Raw genomic sequence first — 27818 nt, 5'->3', positions numbered from 1 at the left:
GGAGGGGCCGGGGCCGGAGCGGCGGTCCGGCTGCGCGCCTTCCCCATCGCCGCGGCCGGCGGGCCAGGAGGATGCGCGGCGCCGGGCCCTGAAGCATGGAGGGCGTCCTGTACAAGTGGACCAACTATCTCACAGGTCTGCGCCCGGGCGCCCGGGGCGGCGGGCGGGCGCGGGCTGGGCCGAGCCGGCGGCGGGGCAGGCAGGCCGGGGGCTCCGGCGCCGGGTGCCCGCCCGCCAGCCCGCCCGCGGGGACCCTCCGCGCACGGACCCTTCAGATTCTCGGGCTTCAACCCTGTCTGTGTCCCCGTGAGAGCCCCGCCGGCCTCTGCCAGGAGACGGCTCCAGAAGGCGCACCTTCCGGACGGTGGGAGGTGCACCTGATGGACCCCCACCTCCTGGCCGGTGCAGGGATCCTGGCTCCCCAGGTGCTGCTGCAATCTCTGTCCTCATCCACACGCAGCTCAGCATATTGTTACTAGAGCGGTCAGGGTATAAGACCAGAATGCGCCCCTTAAGATCAAGATTTAATTTTAAGAAATGTTTTCTATGCATCACCCCTCCCCCTCCCTCCATTTCCAAAGCAACACGGTTTATTTGAATAGCTGCTCTCTTGTTGAAGTTTGGACATAGAAGCATTATTTGGGAAGCTGTCCCTGGATAATGTACCCTTAGAGGTTGGTTGTCAACGAGATAGCCTTGTTTTCGATGTCAGGTAAGTGTGAGAAACCGTGGAAGATACAGAAGTGCAACGTACAGAAGTGGAGGAGGCAAGTCAGTTTCACGCATGAAGTGGGTTGCAAGGAAGAACTCCAAAGAGTGAGGTGTTTGTTTTTGTTTTTGTTTTTTTTTGTCGAAAGGAGTCCGCAGGGAGGGCCCTTTGCCATGACATCAACAACCTGGCATATTAAGAGTCTGAATTCTAGTCCCATCTCTGCCGTCATCCAAGAGTAAGAATAGTTACTTATTCTCTCAAGAGCTCAATCCAAGGCCAGGCCGATCAAATAGTTTATCCTGAAGATGCCTTCCAGTCCAGAATTCTAGGATCTCACCAAATCAGAGGAAGGGGAATGGGTTTAAAATAAGATTAAGTAGCAAACATTTTTTGGTCCATTGTGACAGGCAAATCTTGACTTGTTGCCCCCTTATTCACTCTGCCAAAAGTATTAAGCCGTTAGTTATTGTGTGGTACACTTGTGCCCACCTGACTTTGCTCACAATCTGCACATAAACATTTTGAGACATAAGCACTGAGCTACAGTTGTCCATCTTTTATTTTATTGATTACAATGGTACTGCCAGATTTATAGCAGCAAATGCTTTATCATTTATGATGGATGTTTTGTTCACACTAAAATGTCAGTTTGTTTCTATAAACATTTTAATAGGAAACATTTAAAAAGGAAATATTAAGCATTTTCATTCTGTTTAATTGAGATATTGTATTAACTTTAAGACAGTAGCTTCTGTGGTTAGCTATGCAAATGGTCATCTCATTGCAGATGTTTATAAGCACAGTGTCTTGGGAAGTCTTTTGGAGAAACTGCTTAATGCATAGCACAGAGCAATGGGCGATTCCTGAGATGAGTCATAATTTATTCTTGTGTCAAAATGTGGTCTTCTATAGCACTGAGCACCAGCTGGTTAAGGTTTTAACCACTTGTGCTTAAGGTTTCAGTCATTGCTGAGCATTTAAATTAACTGCTATATGTACTTGTAGAAGCTCGATAAAATTACATCTTTTGGAAGAATTCCCTTTTTAAAATTTAAATTGGGCTCGATGAAATGCTGATTATTAATTTTAGTTCATCGTAGGTCAGAAGGATGAATAATTGCTCATACTAAGGGATCTTTTAAAGAACCTTCCAGTTCAGTGACAGCATTCTTTGAGAACCCTTTGTAGAGAAAAAGGATTTCAGTAACATTTGGTAGTTTGAGATAAAAAGAATGTGTGTGTGTTTTAAAAAAAAATAATTTAAAAGAGAGAATACCTATGAGTCTTTTTCACAGATGTAGCTCTCTACTTCATAAATTAGAGATGTTTTATTAAGTATTTCTTCAAAAAGGTGTGAAGAGAAAGAGGAATCTTTGATTAATTAACCCTGCCTACTTTTGAAGTTGTTATTAATTTTAAGTGAATCCTTTTTCTCAGTATTTGTTTTAAAGACATTGAGTCACAATATTGCAAGCTTACAGAATCACACAGGGCCTGGGGTGGAGTGTATTTTCACACTGCTTATACTTTGTTTGCCAAGGTGAATTAGTGTCTGGAAAGATAATGTTTTTATTATTTCTGTGTATGTTTAATACAACATACTCATGAATATACTCCTTACCTATACTCATGGATAACATGCACTATCTCACTTTTCTGGTACTTAATCATTCATTCAATCAGTCACTTGAGCAATAAATATAGTTTTTTGTTACCCTGTTTCCCCCAAAATAAGACAGTGTCTTATATTAATTTTTGCTCCCAAAGATGCACTAGATCTTATTTTCAGGGGATACCTTATTTTTCCACGCCCTAGGACTTATTTTTGGAGGGTGTCTTATTTTCGAGGAAACACGGTAGTACCTGTCTGTACCAGGCACCATTCTAGGGAGATGCTGGGAATGCAGTGATGAATAAGATAAAGTTCATGTACCAAAAGAACTTACTTTCTAATTTGCTTGGCCTCATTAGGGAATATAGTGTTTCATAAAAATAATTATCCAAGCATTAAAACTTTTTTGGGGGCTATCCCTCGCTCTGAACTGTATTATGACATTCCCTGCTGTGAAATGTAACCTTTTTATGATGACTCACCATTGTCATTTCAAAAGTGTTACAGGTAAAAGTTTTTGGCTGGGTATATCCTGGGTCTGTATAGGATGAAGAACAACTTCCCCCATCTGTCATTATCTTAGTACTATTTGACCCTGGAAAAATGGAATTGAGTAATTATATAGCAGGCTATGTCCAAACTGAGCAGGCTGAAGTGTCATTTAATAGTCACAGAAAGAACAGGGACAGTCACATTGCCTCCTACATGGTCACCATGCTACTAATCAGTGAACTGTTAAAAATTAGTAGCATGCTTAATAAGATTTCAGGGAACACTGAGTTTGGCTTGTAAGAGTGGGAGCTGAGCTTTGAGGAAGGTCATTATTCTCATTCCCAACTTCTTGTTAGTGATAGCTGTGTGCTCTAGTCTCTGAATAAATACTAATTAAACGAATGGTTGTAGTTTCTAGCATTTCTGCCAGACCTGTGCAGCAGCAGAGCAAGGAGAGAGGGGTGGTTGGGAATCCATGCTCACCACAGGGTATGCAGCTTCTGTGTAAGAGACAGAGTCATCCAGCAGCACTTACTATATGCAAGGGAGCTTGCTTAGGAAACATAAGAGAGGGGAAGGTCACATTGTAGAATTAGAAAACTAGGTGACAGCTAAGGGGTCTTCTTATTCAGTCCACTCTCGAGACTTGGTGTTTTTGATATTTAATGAAATGAAGGAGATTTGTAGTCCAGGTTATCCAACTAAAGAATTGTATTAGAGCTTGGTCTAGAATCCAGGTCTTCTGTTTCCCCCGTTCTTCCCCCCATTATATCATAACTAAACTCTGTTCCCTTTGGAAGAAGGGGACATTTATATCGCACCCAGGGAAAGGCTGTATTTGAGGATGGGCCTATGGGTTGTTAATGAGAAAGTAGTGAGCCAGAATAAAGGTATCACCCCCCATATTGATGCTGATCGAGACATTTCCTCAGAAATCTCTCCCAACAAAGTAGAGATTGATGCCAGAACATTTTGGGCAGGGCTTGTCATTTAAAAAATTCATTATCAGAATGGTATTTTAGAGCCAATAAGTAACATGGATGGTAAGTTTTGAAACCAGTTTTCTATGTGATGAAAGTAAATTTTTATTAACTTTTTATTATTTATGATTTTGTAGGTTGGCAGCCTCGTTGGTTTGTTTTAGATAATGGAATATTGTCCTACTATGATTCACAAGATGATGTTTGCAAAGGCAGCAAAGGAAGTATAAAGATGGCAGTTTGTGAAATTAAAGGTAAGTGAATATATGGAATTAGAGGAAATTAGGTAAAGGAAAGTAAAGGGATCTGCAGCATACTCCAAAAATGGGAAAAAAGCATTTCTAACTAAGTAGGGGTCTTCTAATACCACTTATTTCCTTAGCATTCAGGAGTGGCACTTAGCATTGTTAAGCATAGTTTTGATGTTTCTGTCTATGAACATACTTTGAATTGCATTTTAAAGTACTAGTGCACATCTTCCAATATGGACTTGAAACATAATTTCTTGGGGATGCCACTTATGTGTCCACGCTGAGTCTACAAGTGTTCTCTTCATTCTCGTAAAAAGGCATTGTGAAGATTGAAAGCTGAATTCTAAAGCTCTGTAGGTTTCTGATAAAGTGTTAAGTCAGGGTCATAAAATGGTTCTAGGCCTAATCGAAGATAAGCTCTTCTGAATAATAGAGATGTTTTTCTTTTCTTTCTTTTTTGGTGATCTTTAGAGTTTTAAGGAATACTGCTCAGGAATATTGTAGGAAGCCCCTCTATTGGAATTTGATGTTTTTCCTATGGTTAGGCTTGTTATGGGGTTATGGGTTTTAGGAGGAAAGTCACAGAGGTACAGTGCCATTCTCATCATATCAAGAGTGGGTCCTATCAACATGACATGTCACTCTAAATGTTAACCCTGACCACCTGGCAGAGGCAGAGTTTGTCAGATCTCTCAACTGTCAAGTTACCCTCCCCCCTTCCATATTGTGTTCTTCTGAAATGGAGGAAATAAAGCAATAAATGCTATAATTTTCATGAAGAAACATTTTATGGACCATTGATTCTTTTGTATGTGTGTTTGGGATGTGTAGGATGGAGGTAGGTAGGTAGGAGAGATCAAGCAGAATGATAGTGAGAAGTATTGAATTCTTTAAGAGAATTGAAGGAAAAATGAGCTCTAGAAGAGTGAATGTTAAACTCCTTCAGGGAATCATGGCTATAAAAGATATAGATTCACCAGTCTGGTGTATTGTTACTTGCACAACCCCTGAAATATGTGGGATTAATTTTGCTTTTTTATTTTATTTTTATAAATTACACAAGAAAAGAACATTCAAAGAATAAGTTTTTATCTTTTTAAAGTGTGAGGTTTTATCTCATCTCATTCCCCAGACTAATTTCCAAATGAGATTTGATGAGAATTAGAAATCAAACTACCTTCAAAGTTTAAAAATTTGCCAACTTTGAGGATTTTAAAAGACTATTAGTGGCAGAATTCTAAGGCAATTCCAAATGTTTTTTAGCCATGGCATCATTTTTGTTCCATTGTTTTCTCTTTAAAGTAATCATGTTGTTGAAGAATAATATACTCATAGAAAAGGGCATAAATCTTAAATACTCAGTTTGAAGAATGTTTACAAAGTGTCCATGCTTGTGTAGCCACCACCCAGATCAAGAATTAGAATATTACCCTCATGCCAAATGCTGGGAAATTACTAAATCCCCTCAGCTCCTAATTCCTCTAAAAGGTAACTATTAATCTGACTTTATCACCGCGAATAGGTTTTTAGGACATTTATAAATCAGTATTTTCTTCTGTGTCTGGCTTCTTTCTTTTTCAAACATTTTTATTGATTTTTTTTTTTTTTTTTTGAGAGAGAAGAAGGGAAAGGGAGAGAAACATTGATGAGAAAGAACATTGATTGACTATCTCCTATAGGTTTCTTCAATACATAATGATGTTGAGTATTTTTTTCAGATATAATTAGCCATTTGAATATTCTTGTTTGAAGTCCCTTTTCAGTTCTTTGGCCCAATTTCTAAACTGGACTATTTTTCATGTTGATCTGTAAGAGTTCTTTATATAATCTGATGATTTTTTTTTTATATTGCAAAGGTATTCTCTCACTCTGTAGTTTGCATGTTTATTCTGTTAATATCTTTTGATGAACACATGTTAATTTTAATAAAGTCCGGTTTATTAGTTTTGTTATTAGAAATTTTTATGTCCCACTAAAGAAATCCTCTGTTACCTTCTTGAAGCTTTATTGTTTTACTATTTATATATAGGTTTATATTAGGTCTGTGACTGGCTTAAAATTTATTTTTATATATGGTCTCAGGTAGGGGTCAAGATTCATTGTTTTTTATCCTCCGATGGCTGAGCACACTTATTGAAAAGAGTAACCTTTCACCCACTGCACTGCAGAGACATCTTTGTCACAAAGTGAGTGACCATGTCTGTGGGGATAGGTCTTTTTCTAGACTACCTTTTGTCTTACTTATAATTGGTTCTTTACATTTCATTTTACATCTTAGAATCTGTTTGTAAATTTCCACAAATATTTGTTGGAATTTTGATTGGAATTGCATTGAATCTATATATCAATTTGGGGAGGATTATATTCTTGACAATATTGAATCTTCTGATCCATTAGTGTGGTATATTTCTATATTTAATTAGGGTTTTAATTTCTCTCAATGTTTTGCGGTGTTACATATAGAGGTCTCGTCCATGTTTCCTAGAATTTGGTGTATTAGAAGCATTATTCTTAACTTTGTTGCTTTCTCAGGTGACTGCTTGACTGATACATCTGGTATATTTAAAAATGAGTCATCTTTACTTTAGTTCCATTTTTGTGGAAACATCATTGGAAATTAAAACATTATTTTCTTTTAAGGTAGCTATTGATTTTTTTTTTTCTTCCTAGTACTAGCAAGTAGCAGAAAAGAATTATCCTTGGAGCTTTGGGATTTCAATAATTTTACCCTAGACTAGAAATCTTTTGTACCCATGATTGATCATTTGTCCATTCATGAATATCATTACTTGGTGATATAACACAATGCTCCTTTTAGACCTGTCTCCTGATATTCTCAGCACATACTATATTTAGTTCCTCATCTAGAACTTTTCTCATGCAGTTTTTCTGTTTCAATTTTAAGCCAATCCTGCTGTCATCAAATCCCTCTTCTTAAAGCCTTTTTTATTTTCTGTCTCTTCTTATCTTTCTCTCATTATAATTACACATGAAGTCTCTGTATCAAGGAGTTCAACATTTAGATGTCTTGATTATTTTTAGTGTGTCAGTTTGGTTCCTTGGTTAAATTATCACCTCTTTTAAAGCAAAGACTTTTTTCCTCTTGCTCTATCTTCTCTATCATCACTGCTCTGAGCTGAGTAAATACCGTGTTTCCCCAAAAATAAGACCTACTTACAGGTTTCCTTCTGAGTGAAATATAAGGCATCCCGCGAAAATAAGGGTCCCCCTTTCCCCCCCTACGCTAAACATGAGAGATTTGGTCCACTGATTCTGAAAGAAATGGAGTCACGAGAAATTCACCAGGAAATTCAGGAATTGGATTGTTATGATGATGTTCCAGAAGATGATGACATGATTGGCATTGAATAAATGAGTAAATTCTTGATACTGTAGGATTCACAGTTTGTCTGGTTTGTGTTGACAACTACCGTACTACTGTACCGTATACAGGTAATAAATTTCCTTTATTTTCATTTAACAATAAATGCGTCCTGTATTCTTCTTCATGGAAAAATAAGACATCCCCTGAAAATAAGACCTAGCGCATCTTTGGGAGCAAAAATTAATATAAGACACTGTCTTACTTTCGGGGAAACAGGGTACTTGTGATTAATGGCAATCTAAGACAAATTTAGTCTTATAAGAGTTAGGATTGACTCAGCATAATTCTTGATGAGCTCTCTTTTGTCAGAGCATCAAGGTGGGCTGTGTAGGAGAAGAGAAGGAGGATGGAGGGGAAAAGATCTTCAAAATACTCTTGCCTTCCAAGTGATTATGATGTGCCCATTACTTGAGGACAACATGGCCATAGTTACCATTTGTTGTGCTTCATCTATATGCCGGGCACTACCTAGGCTTGGGGGATACCAAAACACAGACTGTGCTTTCAAAGAACTCAGTAAAAACTGAGTGATAAGTTAATAATGGATGTGTATTTAGGGTAGTACAGTTGGCCCTAAGGGAGGGAGTTCTTTGTTCTCATTTCTCAGTACATATTGTATTTAGTAGTTAATATATGTGTTTTCTCTTTTGCCTGGCACCACTGCCAGCTGGGGTAGATGTGAGAATGGCAGTTTGGGGGGTAGCCCCTTAGGGAGCAGCACTGCCTGCATCTTAAGTCATAGTTTGTGGTTTTAAGTGTCTGAAACATCTAATACTGTATAAGAGTGATGCTTTGATTCTCCCCAACTTACTTAATTCCATGACTGTATTTCTCCTTTGTTCATCATCATAGTCCATTCAGCAGACAACACAAGAATGGAATTAATCATTCCAGGAGAGCAGCATTTCTACATGAAGGCGGTCAATGCAGCTGAAAGACAAAGGTGGCTGGTTGCTCTGGGGAGCTCCAAAGCCTGTTTGACTGACACAAGGACTAAAAAAGAAAAAGGTAACTTCCTTTGCAGTAAGAATATTTTCTTAAACACAAATATAAATTATCATTTCACTCATAGTAATTTATTCCAAAGACATAATCAGAAATGTAGAAGATTTATGTGCATAGATGTTCATCAAAAAAATATTGTAGCCCTAGCTGGTTTGGCTCAGTGGGTAGAATGTCAGCCTGCGGACTGAAGGGTTCTGGTTCAATTCTGGTCAAGGGCACATGCCTGGGTTGGGGACTCGCAGTAGGGGGCATGTGGGAAGCAGCAGATCAATGATTCTCTCTCATCATTGATGTTTCTATCTCTTTCTCTCCCTCTCATTTCCTCTGTAAAATAAAAAAAAACAAAAAGTTGTAAACAATGCAAAGGTTTGAATTCAGGGGAATGGTTCAGTAAACTGTATAGTGCTTACATAGGCTGATATATAGGCAGTAAAATGTTTACAAGGAATTTTAAGGATGTGAGGCAATGCCTAAGGTTAAATAATAATTGAAAAAAACAGGATTCAACATTATATATCCATTCATTGGACAGGTCAGCAAAGATAGGTAAGAACTGATAAAATTGTTACCTTTAGAAAGGGAATTTGTGGGAAGAAGATTCACTTTTCACTGTATACCTTTTGACTTCATTATGTACATATATTATCAACTTAAAAGGACTAAATAAAAATCAAAAGCAAGGCAAATAATTTATGGTATTCAATTATATGCAGATATAATGTGAAAATAACAATAGTATTTATATCTTGGTAGCGAGATTATAGTTGTTCAGTTTTTCTTTTCTATATTTTTGATTTTCCAAAATTCTTCATTGACCTTGTATTACTTTTATAATTAAAAACAATAAAAGTTATCTAAACTAGTGAAAGCACTAAATTATGGATATATGAAAAGAACATCATGGAAAGAGTAGGATAAGAAGGAATGAAAGGCGGGAACAACCCAAACATTCATAGACAGATGAGTGGATAAATATAGTATGGCATATACACACAATGGAACATTGTTGTGCCTTAAAAAGGAAGGCAATTTTGACATTCACTATGACATGGATGAATCTTTAAAATATTATTATGCTAAGTAAAATAAACTAGTCACAAAAGGACAGATATTGTATGACTGTACTTAATATGGAGTATCTAGAGTAGTCAAATTCATAGAAACAAAGTAGAATGGTGTTTTCTAGGGGACAGGGGAGGGGAGAATGGGGAGTTAGTGTTTAATGTGTACAGAGTTTTGGCTGGAGAAGATGAAAAAGTTTTGGAGGCGGATGGGAGTAGTGGTTATATGGTAGCATGAATGTAATTAATGCCAGCACACTGTATATTTAAAAATGATTAAAATAGTAACATATTTTACTACAATTAAAAAGAAGCAATGGGCTTAAATTTGAGTAGGAGGTTAGGGTAAGTGGGCAGCTAGAGCTCTTTGGTGTGCTCTAGGTAGAGTAGCTCTGTGGCTAGTACCACAAAGCAGTGTCGCAGACTCAGGGATGCAGAAGCACCAGGATCTGCTATGTGTATTTTTCTCCTTCCTCTGCTGCTTATTCCTCTAGTTTAGAAGGTATTGGTAAGCGAGTGGTGGAGATTATGGCCAGAGGTTTAGTCTGTCCAGATATATTAAACAAAAGAAAGTGAGCTGTTAATTTAAAAATTCTGAAAATAAATATAACATGAAAATAAACCAATGAAAAGACCAAAAAAATAAAAATAAATGAATGTTTATGTAAAATAGTTTTAACTACATAAAAACTAAAAATATTTTTATGCCAAAATATACAATAAAACAAAACTGGCAGATCTTGAAATGTATTTTAGAGTAGAAAGGACAGGTGAAGATGGCTACATTTAGTGTATAAGAAATTTTACAAATGACCAGTTTACATATTATTAATAGAAAACCCAAATATCAGAACTGGAAAAATGAGTTAAGGATAAGAAAAGCCAATTCGCAAAAGAAAAATGTAAGCATTTTTCAAATGAAAGATGAGTGGTGGAATGGAAATACCTCGTATAAGACATTCAGCGGTCATCACCCTGTCTCTGGGAATTAATCTACCCAAACTTCATGTTAGACATAGACTGCCAATTTTTTCCCATTAATCTGAGGAGAATGTGCTTCCTTACAGTGTTTGTATCCTATTTCCAAGGTCTCACACTACAGATATTTGTATTTATTGTCTTAACTTTTTAAAAAATCCTGCTTAGGAGAAAGATAGGTGCCATGAGAGATGAAAAGAGAGATGGGTGCACAGAAAAGAGAGGGAGCATGAAAGAGAGGGGCATTCTGGGGAAAGGAGGTGGGGAAAGGCTGGAAGGATGCCTGCCTGGAGAAGGAAGGCACAAGCATGTTTTTGAGGGCACCATCCCCAGAAGGGCAGGAAAGGGCCATCAGACACAGGCCAGTGGCAGGAAAATGGCACTAGGCCTTAGAGATGAGTTGAGCTGGCCTTGAGTTCAGCTTGAAAGAATTCAGAGCCAAGGAACTGAAATTATAAGGGAAAGTTTATTTAGAAAGTTACTGAGGTAGTTGATGGGCACGTGGAGTTTAGAAAAAAGGGAGTTAGATAAGAGCTCTGAGAGGCAGAAGAGCCAGAGGGGAGGCTTGGGTGTGCTCCTGAAGAGGACATGTTGGGGGAAGCAGAGGGAGGGGAAAGGCACAGCACGCTTCGCAGAGAGAGCCACTGTCTTGCTTTTTAAATGATTCCATTTTATTGCTTTGCCCCCAAAATATGAAAATGATCTAATCGAATGTTTATGTATGTTCCCTTTTAGAAATAAGTGAAACCAGCGAATCTCTGAAAACCAAAATGTCTGAACTTCGTCTCTACTGTGACCTTTTAATGCAGCAAGTTCATACGATTCAAGAATTTGTTCACCATGACGAGAATCATTCATCTCCAAGCATAGAGGTATAACAGGGATAGTCTTTTATATCTGATCATGCTTTGCAATACTTTGCTGTCTTAAAAAAAAAAGGGAGTTTTTATTTTACCAAGGAAGAAATGGGAGAATGGTGTCTGCCACTAATTAATTCTCCAGTTTCCACTGCTCTGATCACCTTTGGAATTCAGATAGTTACAAAATTCCATTTAGGTTAGGTTTATCTAAGAAATTCTGTACACGATTTTTCAATATAAAAAACTTATTTTTTCTTAGAATCTAATTTCATACATTATTTGCCTGAGAGACAGGTAATTATTATTCATGTATGGCTTTAATTTTCTAATGTAGTGTATTTTAAATAGATTTGACCACAATCTAGTCAGATATCCTACTCAGTACTTGATTATAAGGTAGTGCATGATGGTACATAGTCGTGTATGTGAATCTATTCAACTCTGTGTGTAATTTTTCAGAACATGAACGAAGCCTCTTCCCTACTCAGTGCCACATGTAATACGTTCATCACAACGCTTGAGGAATGTGTGAAGATAGCAAACGCCAAGTTTAAACCTGAGATGTTTCAGCTGTCCCACCCGGATCCCTTAGTTTCTCCTGTGTCACCTTCTCCTGTTCAAATGGTTGGAACATAACTGTTTTTCTTCTAGCAATGTTGCATGTACTTCTGTTTTTGTTTTTATTTTTAAGGGTGGAATCTGACAGTGGGTGGGAAATAGTCAGCAGGTTAATTTTTAAAAAAATTGTATTCATATTCTCTATTGGAGCCTTTCATCTGGTGAGCTCAGCATGTGCCACGGTCATGATTCCCCCTTCCCCGGAGAGCCTGTACCATTTACCCCATTGTGCCAGGAAAAGACTACACTGTTCTCTGGGTGCGGTGACATGAAAAATGTTGGGGAAAACTGTTCTATTTGGAATGATGTTTACCCACAATGGGATAAGATAAGCAAATCTTTACAGAAGTTGGAAGGAATTTGAAACAACTTGTTGCTGGGAAACAGTATTTTGTAGTCTGCATTTGGATTTGAACCCTTTGAGTAGGCAAGTTTCTTAATCTCTCTGGACCTCAAGCATCTGTAAAATCAAGTGTCTTCTACATCAGAAGCTCTTTGCAAAAGACCTGACCTGTTTATATTAGGGGATGTTGTTGAGTGAGTAATCTTAAAGGAAGTGATTTCTGTTAAAGGAAGTATTAATGTAATGAGTTTTTCTTTTATGACCTCTGAGAAAGGGAAGTGGTGTGCAGTGTTTCTGAAATTTGTTTGGCAATTATACCCTTTTTATTTATTTTTGAATAACATCTCAGGACTGTAGCATTCAGTAGAACACAGTTTGACAGTTTTGCTTTTAGAATAATTATAGATATACTGTGAAATGTTAAATAACACATATAGCTGAACAAAACATGATCTTTTGAGATGGATATTTGGTGCTGTGTTCCTGAGACTGATGGACAAGAGGTCCGCTGTTGTTTGTTTTTTAAAGATGTACTTTACAGAGCCAAATACAGTAAATAAACCTCAAACCTGCCATGTTTGTATTGAACTTCTGAAGACAATGCCTTCTGTTTCAAATGCTCTGTAGTCCTGAGAGGTTATATTTGTAATGATGTATAAGAAACTCAAATAAATGTTCCTCCTCTAAACCAAAACCTTTTATCAATAGAAACATTAAACCAAAACCTTCTACCAACAAAACATAACAGGAAATCCAGTCAGAGGCTGCTTATTTTTCCTTGCCATGCCATTTTTTTGCACACATAGAGCACAGACTGTGGCTTATGGTAATTAGTTCTAGAGATAGGGAAAGTAAGGTCAGTCTTCATGAGAAAACCGCCTTTTTAAAAATAACATGAGTAAGTAAAAAAAACAAAACATTTGAGAATTCTAAAATTAACTTGATAGTTATAACCATTTTATGTAGCTACTTTCATTATGTCCCTCTTAAAACTAGTTTGCATTCAATTATATTTCAAATCTTCATGGAAGTTCAAACAGTGGTCTTTTGGATGGACAGATTGATGATAACTGTAGGGGGGATGTTGTTGGGTGAATAATCCTAAAGGAAGTGGTTTCTGTTAAAGGAGGTATTAATAATACAGTTGCATCTTAATGTCAACCAGATATCCCTGGACTCATGGATGGGTCATAACTGTTATTTCGGCTGGGATTTCTCAGAGCAACTGGTGGCTCATGTTACAAATGTAGAAGATGTTTATTTACATAACACAAATGTTAGACATAGATTGGACCTCTAAGACTCTTGAGCCTGTATATAAAATCAACCATTCTTAGCCTTTAATATACATTTTATTATTTTGTTACCTTGTTAAATATTGAAATAATCTGTTTTACTTGATTGCCTCTTTCTATTTTTTTTCATTAGTTGAATTTAGTATTTGTCATATTTATGAATGTTCTGCTTAATCCAATTTTATTTATATTTTTAATATGTGTTTTTAGAAACCTATTTGAGGCTTAGGGTTCCTCTTCTGAGTTCTTTAAAGACATGAATTATTAATGCCATCTTCCATGAAAACCATCCTTTAGACTCACTTAGAGCATCTGTGTGACAGCTACCTGAATAATGAATGATAAAGAGAAGACTTTATCCTAGACTTTGCTCCTAGACTCTATTCCTGTCCTTTAAAAAATACATAGAGAGATTAGAATATTTTCTGGTTTACCAAATATACTTCTTTATAAAAAACATTATGATTTTTTGAGGGGGACTAGATAAGTATACTCTTTTTTTATATTTGTGTATATACACACAAACACACATCTGATATAAAATTTGTTTTTTAGCATTGAGGAAAGAATCCAGCATGTTTTTGGTACCTATTGAGAAACATTCCCATTAATGGTTACTATGGAGAAAGCTTGAAATTGTGCTAATAATGTTACTTGAGTATGTAAAACATAATTGTTTTGGCCAGCCATTTTTAAAATCTGAATAAGGATAATATATTAGAGCTGCTTTATTTTACTTGACTAATGGATTATGCTTACTTTTTAAAAAAATTTCTAGATGAAGCGTTCTATCAGCCACCCTGGTCCTTGCAGTTCAGAAAGGTAAAGTAACTTTCTTTTGACTAAGTTCTCCCAAATTTATAGCTAATTAGGGAAATTCTTTGAACCTTTAACAAAAGTGGTGTGGAATCTAAATTCTGTATGGGCAGAGTCTGGTTCTGATTTGCTCAGCATTTCTATCTCTTAGTGTTTAGAATAGGGCCTGCCATAGTATGTAGTAAAGAAAAAAAAATGAGTGAATAAATTAACCAGCAAGGTAAGCACCTTGCCAGGTATTATACCTCTTAATAAGAGAGGAAGGGAGAGGGATAGAAAATTAGAAACACCGATGAGAGAGAGTCATTGATCAGCTGCCTCTTGCACACCCACTACTGGGGATTTGCCCACAACCAAGGTACATGCCTTTGACCAGAATTGAACCTGGGACCCTTTAATCCACAGACCAAGGCTCTATCCACTGAGCCAAAACAGTTAGGGCTTTAATACCTCTTTTAGATGTTTAAAATTATATTAAATGATATAATTTGATGGTTTATAAATCAATATTTTATATAACAAGGCTCCAAAGATTAGGTTCATTTTACTACTGCTTTTAGTGCATCATATATTCATACTGAGCAGTTTTTCTTTCTTTAAAAATATTTTTTTATTTATTAAAAAAATACTTTTATTTCAGAGAGGAAGGGAGAGAGAAAGATAGAAACATCAATGAGAGAGTATCATTAACTGGCTGCCTCCTGTATGCTCCCCACTGGGGATTGAGCCTACAACCCTAAGCATGTACCCTGATGGGGAATTGAACCGTGTTCTCCTGGTTCATAGGTCAATGCTCAACCACTGAGCCACGCTGGCTGGGCTGAGCTATTGTTTTATTAGATTCTAAAGATCTTACTGAAAAAGAGAGAAAAAGTAATTGATATTTTAAAGCACATGTGTCAAACACAAGGCCCGTGGGCCAAATCCGTCCCGCCAGGCCTTGCAATGTGGCCCGCACCGCGCTGTCATCACTGCACTCCGCTGCGTTTCCATCACAATGACAGTTTATGACTGTTCAGTAAACCATTCGGCCCGCGATTTAGGCTGGATTTTAGATTTTGGCTCCTTCTCTGATTGAGTTCGACACCCCTATTTTAAAGTATACACACAAATACATACACACACTTTGAGTAAGTATGAGGGCAGTGTTTATTAAAATACATTTCATTTTCAAAATGGGGCTATCATATATTAAAATGTGTGTACATTTTTGGGGGACACCCTGTATATTCATTCAACTCATTTAAAAATTTTATGTTCTAGATTAGGGGTGTCGAACTCAATCAGAGAAGGGGCCAAAATCTAAAATCCAGCCTAAATCGCGGGCCGAATGGTTTACTGAACAGTCATAAACTGTCATTGTGATGGAAACGCAGCGGAGTGCAGTGATGACAGCGCGGTGCGGGCCACATTGCAAGGCCTGGCGGGACGGATTTGGCCCGCGGGCCTTGTGTTTGACACATGTGTAATCTACAATAGATAGATCTTGCCAATATCTCACGCTACTAGAGTATTCTTTATCTTGTTAGGTGACATTGCTATAGTTGTCTTACTTGGTTCATTGGAAAGTGATGAAATTGTAATGACATTAGCATTTATTTATCTACATTGAGGATAAGTGCTGAGCCCCTATTATTGCTTTGTCACATTTTCCCCCTCTCTCTGATGATTAAGTAATCTTTGATTAAACTATCATGTGCTCAGAGGTGTTCAGTGATGTGCCCATGTATCCAGTCCTATCAGAATGAAGAGTTTCACCAACAGAATTTTCCAGAAAAGTAGCAGCTTGATCCCTTTGACAAAATTTTACATTTATGAGAGAAAGTTTTCTGAACTGTATTTTATCCTTTTTATCTTGGTAAATAAGATGTAAACTTTTCTTTTTTCTTTTTGATGATTCAAGGTTATCATTAAGAATAGTAATGTTGGGCTTTAATACATTGATAGCCAAAATGCTATTGAGTGGCAGTGATTTGTTTCTATGTTGGATTTTTTTATTGATTTTTCTATTTTTTTTTATTTTTTAGACTGTTTTTTAAGTATTTTTTAGCCTTCATTTGCCACCTTTGTCTTGCTGCCGACAGAGTTGACCTTTAATATGCTCCCACACTACCTGCCTATGCCTTTTCACCCTGCTGTTTTTAATCAGATATGGATTGACACTAGATCTGTGCACTTGTGAAATCCATAATTTTTAGTTTTTAAACATTTGTTAACCATCTGATATATTTCTGTCTAGCTGGATTTTCCTCTATTAAAAAAAAGTGATTTTCATTTTATCCCTTTTGCATTTAGTTTGGCTCAAAGGTCATATTCTCTGAGTTATCAGCTGGATTCTAAATGATTTGACTTTTGGCCTGACCTCTGAACAAGTAGAACTTACTAAAATAGAACTTTGGCATAAAGGTAGTTCCTCTTTCATTTAAAGAAATGTCATTTAAAACTCCAGATAAGTTGAGGGTGTTTGCATTTGTTTAAAACGTTACAGTTTAATGCTTTCTTTTTAATTTGCAGGAGTAGCCACTCTATAAAAGAACCAGCGTCTACACTTCACCGGCTCTCTCAGCGACGACGAAGAACCTACTCAGATACAGACTCTTGCATTGATCTCCCTCTCGAAGACCCAGATAGTAAGTTAGATGGGGTCTGTCTCTCCTTTGGTGTATTCAGCAAAATTATTGCGGGGCTTTGTAATCGCTGAAATGAAGAATACTGACAAGTGAACACCATACTTGGGCCCTTGGATTAACTCCTTAATTCAGAGCTAAGCAGACAATACATAATCAACAGAAGCTCATATATCCTCTTATAAACACCCCTGTTATTAACTGAGAAGTTCTGAGTATCTCTTTGTAAATACCTTATCTTAGACTTATATAGAATACAGAAATCTTTTACTCCTACTACATTTTAGTAATTACTTAATAATTTTTTACTCCCACTACATTTCCATTTAAAGAGCATTTTAGAAGAAAAAGAAAAAATTGTGGGTAGGATTTAGGGCAAGTTCAAAGTACTAAGAAAATAAGAAAAAAATACAGATAAGTTCTAAGTTCAAAGAAAAAGTCAGCATTGTTGTTTAAATAATTTGAAATGTCCAAGGAAAATAAATTTTTTTTCCTGGTGTTGGTGGTGAATTATAGTAGCATTTATTTTTGTACCAATTTTTTAAAATATATTTTATTGATTTTTTACAGAGAGGAAGAGAGGGGGATAGAGAGTCAGAAACATCGATGAGAGAGAATCATCGATTAGCTGCCTCCTGCATACCCACTACTGGGGATGTGCCTGCAACCAAGGCACATGCACTTGACTGGAATCGAACCTGGGACCTTTCAGCCCACAGGCCGACACTCTGAGCCAAACTGGTTTCGGCTATTACTATACCCTTTTATTCCTTACTATTTAAAGAGGAAGCATACTGTGATTGAATACTTTAGGAAAAGTTTTATGATTTATCTTAAATTTTAAGAATTTTTCTTTGCAGAGGAAAAACTTTAAAAGTGTGTCAGACGATCTATTTAGACAGTATTTTGAATGATTTCTACTGAACATAAATATGGTCTTATTACCATTAATAGGCTTTTGCTTTACAAAGTCTTTACTACTGCCTGTGAAGCCTGTGGGCCAAAAACTACACACAGTTCCCAGTTCCGTAACAGGTTGTGCTCCAAGAATTCATGTGTAAATCAGTTGTGTGGAACACAGGTCTTACTTCCCTTATGGAAATGACGGCAGTTTGATTCTTTTCTTTAAAAAAATAAATAAATAAATACACACACACACACACACACACACACACACACACACACACACAGATTTCAGAGAGGAAGGGAGAGGGAGAGAGAGAAAGAAACATCAATGATGAAAGAGAATCATTGATCGGCTGCCTCCTGCATATCCCCTACTGGGGATCGAGCCCACAATCCAAGCATATGCCCTTGACTGGAATTGAACTTAGGAGCCTTCAGTCTTCATGCTGACACTCTAGCCACTGAGTCAAACCAGCTAGAGCAATTTGATTCTTTGGTTGCCTAGAAGAGCCCAGCTAGTTCACAGGATGGATAAAATGGGACAAAACAAATGGTGTTATATTTACCTATATGTACCTATAAAAGTGCAACTGCCTTGGTACCGGACCATGCCAATGTGTTAAGCTTCGTTCACTTGCATTCTAGTGATAGTTTTGTGAGTTGCATTCCAAATGGAAATAGGAAAGTTTCAGTGTGCTTTACTCAGAAAGTCTAGTGATGAAAATAGCAAGACTCAAATTAGTCTAGTTCTGTTACCAATTGTGTCATCTTGCCTTAGCCATGTAACCGTTTTTGGAACTTGGTTTCTTTGCCTAAGAGCAAGGAGGTTACTAACAGTATTAAAACCATCAGGCTGAAAAAGCCATAGTTAATTAAGAAAGATTAATTCAATTAAACAAATATTTGTTGAGTGTCCATTATGTGCCAACCATGGTCTTAGCAATGAACAAAATAAATATCTCTACTTCACGTAGTTTCATAATTTACCTCATGAACTCTGAGATTTCTCCAATGACTGCCGATAGTAGAAAAGTTAGATTTTTCTTTATTAAACAAATAAGCAGAAAAATTAGCAGAAAGCTAAAGGAATTCATGTCTCTGAAAAGAAAACTTAAAATGTTCTCACAAAGGATATTGGAGTTAATTTTGATAGGATGTTTAACCTTTTAATCAATTTGTTAATAGGGCCTGTTCACTGTTCAAGAAATACACTTAATGGAGATTTGTCATCAACAATCATTCCTGAAGAGAGCAGACTTATGGCCAAAAAAAAATCTGAATTGGAAGATCCTCTTTCATCCTTTTCTTCCTGAGGAAACAGAAATGTCCAACTTCCTCTAAGTATTGCTATGCAAAAGCTGCTGTAATTAAACTATGTCATAGGGAGTAGTTTTTCCCTTAGGATTTCTCTGCACTTTATAGAATATTGTAAAACAAACAAAAAACCCACCTACCTTTGAAGTGTATTTTATCTTTACATAGTTTATTTGCAAGAGTATTTTCCTAATAACTTCACAGTATGAATGTGCATCTTTTTCTTTTTAAACAAATGATGGTGTAACATTTTGACATCCATAAGGACAAATGTAGATATTTTTCTAAAAAACTGTGAGTGACTGACAGCTTAGTCAGTGTATTGTAGCTTATAAATATGAAATCTTATAAACATAAGGTTTCAGTTGGACAGAAGTGTGACATATGTAACTTGTGCCATGGACCAAATGGTCATTTTACCCCCTCTGAAAACGAGTTACCATAGCAGCTTGATGGTGATCGTACTGTATTCCTTTAAGCAAAAGGAAACATTTAATATTCTTAAATATTTTTAGCCCAAATACCATGACATTGAGGATTTTTTTACAAACCAGACTGTGCTGTCCTTCATATGTGAAGTTGACACTACTGATTTGTCAATACCAAATGTTGGGTTAAAGTATTTAATTTTTATTTATTTATTTTTCTGTTGCATCAAAAATGACCTACCAAATTTAAGATGTGTATACATTGTTATTTACACTGTTCTGGGAAAGAGGCTAATGTTGTAGTGACCTTGCTCACTTCCACCAGAGAAATAAATGGCTTTCAATGGAAGAGATTTTAGTGCTTTTTTTCCTAAAATAGATGATAAGCTGCTGTTTTACGGTATTAATGTTTGCAGCTCTTTAGAATATCTAGAGACATTTTTTAATTTATGAATATTTATACAAAAAAGGAATTTTGTTAAGGCAACTGCTCTACAGCACTTGAGAATGGCATTATTTAATTAAATTCAAATAGCATTTTTTGGTAGTTCCTGTTCATATCTATTGTCAGTGTTTGCCTTGTAAACTGTTTTTCTAAATTCACTTTGGAGTGATGGTTTTGTCCAAGGTCTTGGCTGAGGAGCACTTTAAAACAAACTAGTTTGGTGTTTTTAAGTTAATCATGTGTTTAATAAATATGTGGTTTTTGCATTCAAACCCATCACATAATTACATTGTATTTTTTTTACATTTGTTGATATACTGCCTAATTTTTATCAAGTTTTAATAGTATTTGTTATTTCTTTGATTTTGTTTGTGTATTCAGACCTCATAATGAAAACACAAATGATGCGTAATTTTAATTTTGTTGCCTTTGAGCTTAGAATAGTGTGACCTATTTTACTTTAAAATTCTAAGTGTGTGTGAGATTTTTTTTAAGAGTCAGTGTTTGGTATTTACTTTATTAAAATAAATTTGTAATTATAGGCTTTCTCCCTTACATTTAAATGGACATATGCAATCTATAGTCATTAATATACATTTAGATAAACTGTGTGCTCTTAAAATATTTTATTTTAAATAGCACTCAGATCATTAGACTGAATTAAGTGGAATATTTTTCTAGTCATATGCTCTACTTCATATGTCTAATTTGAGAAAAACTTTAATAATGTAAGTTTTCATGTTGATCAGATAATCACTTTTTTTTTTTTTAAAGTAAGAACTTGCATAGTGACAAGACTATGAAGTTCAAGGTGCTACTGATAGGGTTTTTTTTGTTTTTTTTTTTGGTAGTTTTATTTTTTATAATGAAAACAATACAACAAGGTTTTGAACTCCTAGAAAATAAATTCACTTTCTATTGTTTTATCCAAAAAGCTGAGTTCCTGAACAGTTTTCTGTAAATAGTTTTTTAAATAAAATGCAGTCATTTCTGGAACATATCAAATTTTCTTTCTTGAAACAGATGCTTTGAACAGGTTTGCTCTATTCCTGAGTATGGCTTTTATTGTGACATGGAGCCACTTTTTTTTCTCGTAGGAGCCAATATATTTGTGAAATCACTTTTTGAGGGGTTATTAGTGTATCTTGCATTACATCTAAGTTTTGATTAGTGAATGGGTAGCATGAATCAACCTATAAGACTTCAGGGAACCTGCATTTTGAGCATCCCTGTATATTTTTAAGTGTACTCAGCTTCTCTGAATTTTAAGAGAAAGATGAAGCAGAACAAATAAGAACAATTCTGTAAGGATTTTAACTTGTCAGTATTAAAAAAAAAAAAAAAAGTATAACTATTGGTTGTTCCTATTTTGCTTTGTCTAGGCCATGGGATCATTGAGAAATTCGGATACTGTTATAGGCGATCTAAGCAACACCAGTACTTGCTTTTCTTTTCAGATACCTGGTTTCTGGTGAGGGTGAGTGGGAATCGCAGAACTCTGTGAATAAAGCAACTTTCATGAGAATTACTCTGTAAATGGGCCAAATTTAAACTTCATTCTATTACATTGCACTTTGGTAGTTCATTTCAAGTCCAGAAACGGATGCTATTGCTTAAACTTAAATTCTGAGGCAAGAGGTTATGGAAACTGACCCTGAATTATAGTTTTTCTTTATGCCTTATTACATTTAGTGTTTAGCAGTCATCATGAAATCTCAGGAAGTATATCCTTTTAATATGTTACTATTATTCTACTGTTTATACTAATTCCATATACCTTATAATATTACTTTGGATTCTACCAATTCTTTACTTTTATTAAATGAAATGCCTCTAAGTCTGTCATTATTGCTGCTGTTGTAGTTAATCCTCACCCGAGGATATTTTTTCAATTAATTTTTTTAGAGAGGGTGGAAGAGAAGGAGGAAGGAAAGAGAGATACATTTTTTTTTTAGAGAGAATGGAAGAAAGGCAGAAAGGAGAGAGAGATACATTGATGTGACAGAGACACATCAATTGGTTGCTTCCCGCATGTACCCCACCAGGGCTGAGGGTCGAATCTGCAACCCAGGTACAAGCCCTTGACTGGGACTCGAACCCGTAACTTTTTGGTCCGAGGGCTGACACTCTAACCACTGAGCCAGATCAGCCAGGACTGGGTTTGTCCTTTGAGCCTTGGTATTGCCACTTGGTGCAGAGACAGTGTCTTGGCCCCAAAGGAAGCCTGTTTAGACTGCAGCAGTTCCTTTGAGGATATCTCTTTTAATAGCCCTGGTGGGAAGTAGCTGGGAGATAGGGCTACTTTTCATGTCTTTCCAGTTCCTTTCTTTGAGTTCATACTGAATTTGTAAGTTTAAATTCTTTTCTTTTAAATTTAGCTTTCTTTTTTTCTAAAGTAATTTATTTATATAGTTTAAAAAAATCAAATAGAACTAGGAAATAGTTCTACATGATTATAGTGAAAAGGAGTAGCTTCTTTCCCCCAGCTTAGCACTCCTGAGACAAGCACCTGCCTTCCTATTTGAAAATACAATAGTAATATTACTTTTTCTTGATTTATCAATTTCAGAAATGATTCTTAAATTCCTTTTATGGCAAGCGGGATTTACTTTTTGCCCTCATGCCTCTCAATATACATTACTCACAACTTGTTAAATTAATAGGTAATAAATGTTCACTGATGAACCCAATGTGGTTAATGATAGGAAGTCAACAACTATTCAGGCAAAGTGTATGTAACACATACCATTCACTTACTAGCAGTACCTTGTGAATTTGAAGACTGCCATGCTGACATGGTACTCAGAAGAAAGCCATTGACATACTTTTAAAACACTTTAAAAACGAGTTTAGCAAGTGTAATTCAGTAGCATACCAGTGCTTGACATGCCACCGTTTGTGTATAGATCACCCTTAGTCATCACTTGAGAGAAGAGTTTTAGTGTATTTCAATTTTGCATAGGTAGCAAACCCCCTTAGAAAGACTAGATGCTCTTCATTTTCTTTGCTGTGTTTTTAAAATCGTATCCATGATTTTTTTGGGGAAATTTACATATTGTAACTTTTCTTTATTGATTTTGTGAATTGGGCCACCTTGGCCACACAATATGCTATCTTGTTTACATATGTCACTTTTGGATTTAACTCCTGCAGGTGTTTCTCCCCCCACCCTTTGAGGGAGTAACAGAGTGATTATAATTTTAGATTATTATAACAGTTAAGGTTCATTAATGGCTTGATCTAGAGACCATTAAAGACTCACTGTGGTAGGTCTTCCCCCCCCCGTTTTTCACATGCTGTATGTTATTGCAATATTTCCTTTTTTCTAGCCCTGAAGAAGTCATGTTTGTATGTTATACAAATCATGGTTGAATGTGAAAAGTAAATTTCTAAGAGCTTTCCAGATTATCCATAATTAGCCAAAGAGAAAGTCATATGAATGTTTCCATTCTTTCTGAATTTACTTTTTTCTTATCACTTTGTTATTTTATCTTTTCTCCATTTTTAATTAATTATAGTGTCTCCTCCTTTCCCAAACCACCTCTTCAATTTCTCTATATTTGGTGGACTGTTTGGAAAAGAAAAAGAATCACTTGGGAAGGGTGGTGAGTTCAAGGGGACATTTAATTTAGGGTTGTATGTTTATTCACCCTTCTAAAAAGTCTTTGTTCAGTTAATATTCATTGCCTACTTACTAAGTGCTGTGTTGCTAGTATTCACCTTTGCTTTCTAATTCTTGAGTGCACTCAGCACTTAACCACTTTATCTTTAATAGTTTAGATAGGTTGAATATCTTAACTATAATTGGCTTCCCTAAATTTTCAATATTTAGTTGAATAGTATTTATGGTATTTATTATTCACATTTGCACACCAACTATTATTTTAACTTAAATAAAAAGGAGCAAGCATTGGAAGATATCATGGCTGTTTTAAAATAGCTTTATCTTTGTATATATAAATATTATTGAAGACATAAGCACATCATATTTTTTGCCTTTTAAATGTTTTTATTTTTGGTTAGCCATAACCAAAAATAAAAACACTTTATTTTTGTTTATTAATTACAGGGTCTCCCAAAAAAATGGATACACACTTTGAATAATTATTAATTCCAATGGGATCAATCTATCAATCTGAAAAGAAAGAAACATCAACTGATCTATCAGTTGTTAAAGTGTGTATGCATTTTTTGGGGGGACACCCTGTATTTATAATGGTTCTTGCAACAAGAATTTGTGGGTGTTTAAATGGACAGTTTGTAATTTTAGAAGTTAAATAAATTAGAAATGCTGAAATTGAGGGAAAAGCTAGTTTCTAAATATATTTAGTAACCTATTAGCAAATATGGCTTTAAATGAATATAACTAAGCATTTTAATTTTGAAACATTTTGAGAATAGGATTTTTATTTCCAGAGGAAAATAAATATTATTCAAAAATATAAGTATATTTTTGTTAGTATTCTTTTTTCTTTTTCCAAATGCTAAAAGGTGTACTTTATATTTTTGTTATGAAAATTCTGCTTATTTAAAGTATTGTAGCACTTTTATAAATCAATAAAACTGAGTCATGCCAACAGTATGGGGGGAAATGTTTAATATATTGTATTTGCCATGTCAGTGAGAAAAATTTAAGCACAGCATATTTTGAAAGTTTAAGGAAGGGTAATCCTGAGCTTTTAAAAAATAAGACAACTGGCTTGTTGCACACTTAAAAGTAAAATCTGGTTGGCTAAGTTAAAGTTAGTGCTGTTATGTGAGCAAAGACAGAAGTAATAATGAACCTGTAAGTGACAGCATTAAGTGAATCAGTTTATTTGGCTGGATCGGGGGCTCTCCATAGTGGCTGCACATTAGAAACCCCAGGGAGAATTTAAACTTCCTCATGCCCAGGTTGACTCAGACCAATTATAGTGAGTCTTGGGGGAGAGCCGGTGGTGGTGGTGGGGGGGGTGCGACCAGTCATCAGAGTTTTTTTAAGCTCCCAGTAGCACCATTGGTTAGCCAAGGTTGAGAACCAGTGAACTAGGTGGAAACCCTTGTATTTAAGAAGTGGTATGTGTGTATAGCATTAAAGTTTGGGGTCATCATCTCACAGCCTGAAAGGCCAGGCATTTTTCCGGGTCCCTAGGTGCATAGTCTGAGGCAGTGGTTGGCAAACTCATTAGTCAACAGAGCCAAATATCAACAGCACAACGATTGAAATTTCTTTTGAGAGCCAAATTTTTTAAACTTAAACTTCTAACGCCATTTCTTCAGAAATGCCCAGGCTGTGGTATTTTGTGGAAGAGCCACACTCAAGGGGCCAAAAAACCACATGTGGCTCTCGAGCCGCAGTTTGCCGACCACGGGTGTAAGGATTGGCCACAGTGGCTTCACTTGAGAGCTTGTTAGAAATGCAAAACCTGTGCCCTCACCCCAGATCTGCTGAACCCAATTCTGAGCTTGAATAAGACCCCCAGGGGGTACCTCTGCACTGTGAAGTCTGAGGGGCACTATTGGAGGTGGTGGTGGGGCAAATGGCCGTCTTCATACAGCTTGCCTTGTGTTCTTTGTTTTCTGTCCTACGTAAGTAAGTCATGACATTTTCCTACAGGGTTGGAAAATGAAGCTAGTCCTATGTGCTCATGTTAGCCAGTTAATAGCTAAAGTGCTTTTCTAATTGATGGAAACAACCCTCACCATCACCATCACCACCACCACCACCACCAAACTCCACTTTCCCTAACGCAGGAAGAAAGAAAGGAGCTAGAACTGATCCCTGGGCTGAAGGCTGAACTCTTTAAATCCTTTTCCACAGCTATCTGTGTATTAAGGAAAAATAGCATGTACAGCCGGGACCGGTTTGGCTCAGTGGATAGAGCGTCGGCCTGCGGACTGAAAGGTCCCGGGTTCGATTCCGGGCAAGGGCATGTACCTTGGTTGCGGGCACATCCCCAGTAGGGGGTGTGCAAGAGGCAGCTGATTGATGATTCTCTCTCATCAATGTTTCTAACTTTCTATCCCTTTCTCTTCATCTCTGTGAAAAATCAATAAATATATTTAAAAAAAAATAGCATGTACAGTCCTTGCAAGGGCACCTCTTCACATGTGCCCTTACTCTGACAATTCTTTGAAAAAAAAAAAAAGATTTCCCTTTAAGACATTTACTTATCCTGGTCTCAAGCAGAAACGGGTGAGCCTGAGTGCTCCCCACTCTCCAGAATGTCTACCCAGCACCCCACTCAGAACCCCCCTTCTCTTGGCGCCAGTCCCTACCTTGGACATTCTGGAGCTCTCAGCTGGCTTCCCTCGTCCCAGCACCATCAGAATCAAGCAGTGTTTCCTCAAGACACCTCCTTCTGGGAACGTGGGAAAGGTCCTTTCCATTCATTCTTTAGAGTCCCTAACCTGGTGTACAGGAAGCTCTGGCTCCCCTCTGCTGTCTGTCCACAGGACATGCTGGGCAGATAAGCACCTGATTTCCTGGCCTTGGCTTTTTGAGAAGAAGAGCTGGAGGGCCTTTTCATGGGGACTGACCTGAAGGGTTGCTGCTGTCTACCCTGCCCGGAGCTCCAATGACCCTGAAAATGGGATGGAGCCCTCTTGTCCCTGCACAGGTGCGCTCCTGCGCTTACTCTCCAGCAGGTTTCAGTTCTGGTGTCCATGAGCACACTGGTCCGCGCAGACCGGGCTTCTGGTTCCAGCTTTGCTGCTTACCGGGTGACTGTGGGCCTGTTACTCGAAGACCCTGGATCCCAGTGTTCTCCACTTCCAGCCTTCCTTCCGGTGGGCTCTCCACAAGGGGCCTCTTTCTCCTCCCCTTAGAGGTCCTTCCCTTTTCTAGGACAAGGCAGCTCAGGCTCCCATTTGCTCTCAGGCTGGTGGACCAGGTGGTGTCCCTTCTCCAGCTCTTTTGAGTTATTCCAGGCAGGAAAGGGAGAGCAGGGTGGATGGCTGCTCCTTACTTATGTGGGCCAGGTTCCCAGCAGGTTGGGGAATGAGGGGCACCTGTATGCCTCACCTGCCTACAATCTAAAAACATAACAGTTTCAGATGGAGCTGGCTGTCAACTAAAAAGCTGACTTCACTCATGCATTGCAATTACAGAGAAGGATTCTGTCCCCATATTCCTCTCTGAGGCTGAAGCTGGTATCAGGCAGGGTCACCTCCACATCCCTAGTGACTTTCTCTATAGCTCAGGGAATGTGTACCTGTTACATCTTCAGCAAGAAGCATTTGTCCTGGAGTCTTTGCTGGTTTGGAAGGCCCCAGAGAAGCACACACCTGCACAAGGCTCATGAACAGTGGCCTCTGCTGGATGCAGAAGGAAAGGAATCCTGAGCCCCAGGGCTCTAGCACTTTCCAAGGTGGAGCTTGTCATAGCCTGTTTTTATGGGGAGCCATGTGCAGGTGTTTCTCAGATGGCTTAGGCATCTGTCCATCCGCTCCCTCTCTGAAACATGCAGGACAGCATTCCTTAAACTTTTAAAATCATTTGCATCTTTAAAATGAAATAAAAAATTTTTAAGGAATCATGCCCTTAAAAAATATACATAGGGCCAAAACTGGTTTGGCTCAGTGGATAGAGTGTAGGCCTGTGGACTAAAAGGTCCCAGGTTCGATTCCGGTCAAGGGCATGTATCTTGTTTGCAGGCACATCCCCAATAGGGGGTGTGCAGGAGGCAGCTGATCAGTGGTTCTCTCTCAT

General features: G+C 37.2%; 1 protein-coding gene across 2 annotated transcripts; it reads left to right on the top strand.

The window, feature by feature from the left end:
* PLEKHA3 (pleckstrin homology domain containing A3) lies at positions 1-20401 on the top strand. 2 transcript variants are annotated; one of them, XM_045575246.1, is made up of 9 exons: positions 1-135; positions 3934-4050; positions 5458-5535; positions 8285-8440; positions 11212-11348; positions 11796-11960; positions 14371-14414; positions 16923-17038; positions 19127-20401. In XM_045575246.1, the coding sequence occupies exons 1-9, from the start codon at positions 96-98 to the stop codon at positions 19252-19254; spliced, it is 981 nt and encodes a 326-aa protein (XP_045431202.1). In that variant the 5' UTR covers positions 1-95; the 3' UTR covers positions 19255-20401. The 2 variants fall into 2 exon arrangements, with proteins under 2 accessions (XP_045431202.1, XP_036276663.1); XM_036420770.2 differs by lacking the exon at positions 5458-5535.
* The last annotated feature ends 7417 nt before the right edge of the window (positions 20402-27818 follow it).

The sequence above is a fragment of the Pipistrellus kuhlii genome, unplaced genomic scaffold (genome assembly GCF_014108245.1).
Source record: "Pipistrellus kuhlii isolate mPipKuh1 unplaced genomic scaffold, mPipKuh1.p scaffold_m20_p_7, whole genome shotgun sequence".
NCBI classification, from domain to species: Eukaryota; Metazoa; Chordata; class Mammalia; order Chiroptera; family Vespertilionidae; genus Pipistrellus; species Pipistrellus kuhlii.
The sequence above is the reverse complement of the archived record's forward strand: the minus strand, read 5'-3'. Positions and strand labels throughout refer to the sequence as shown.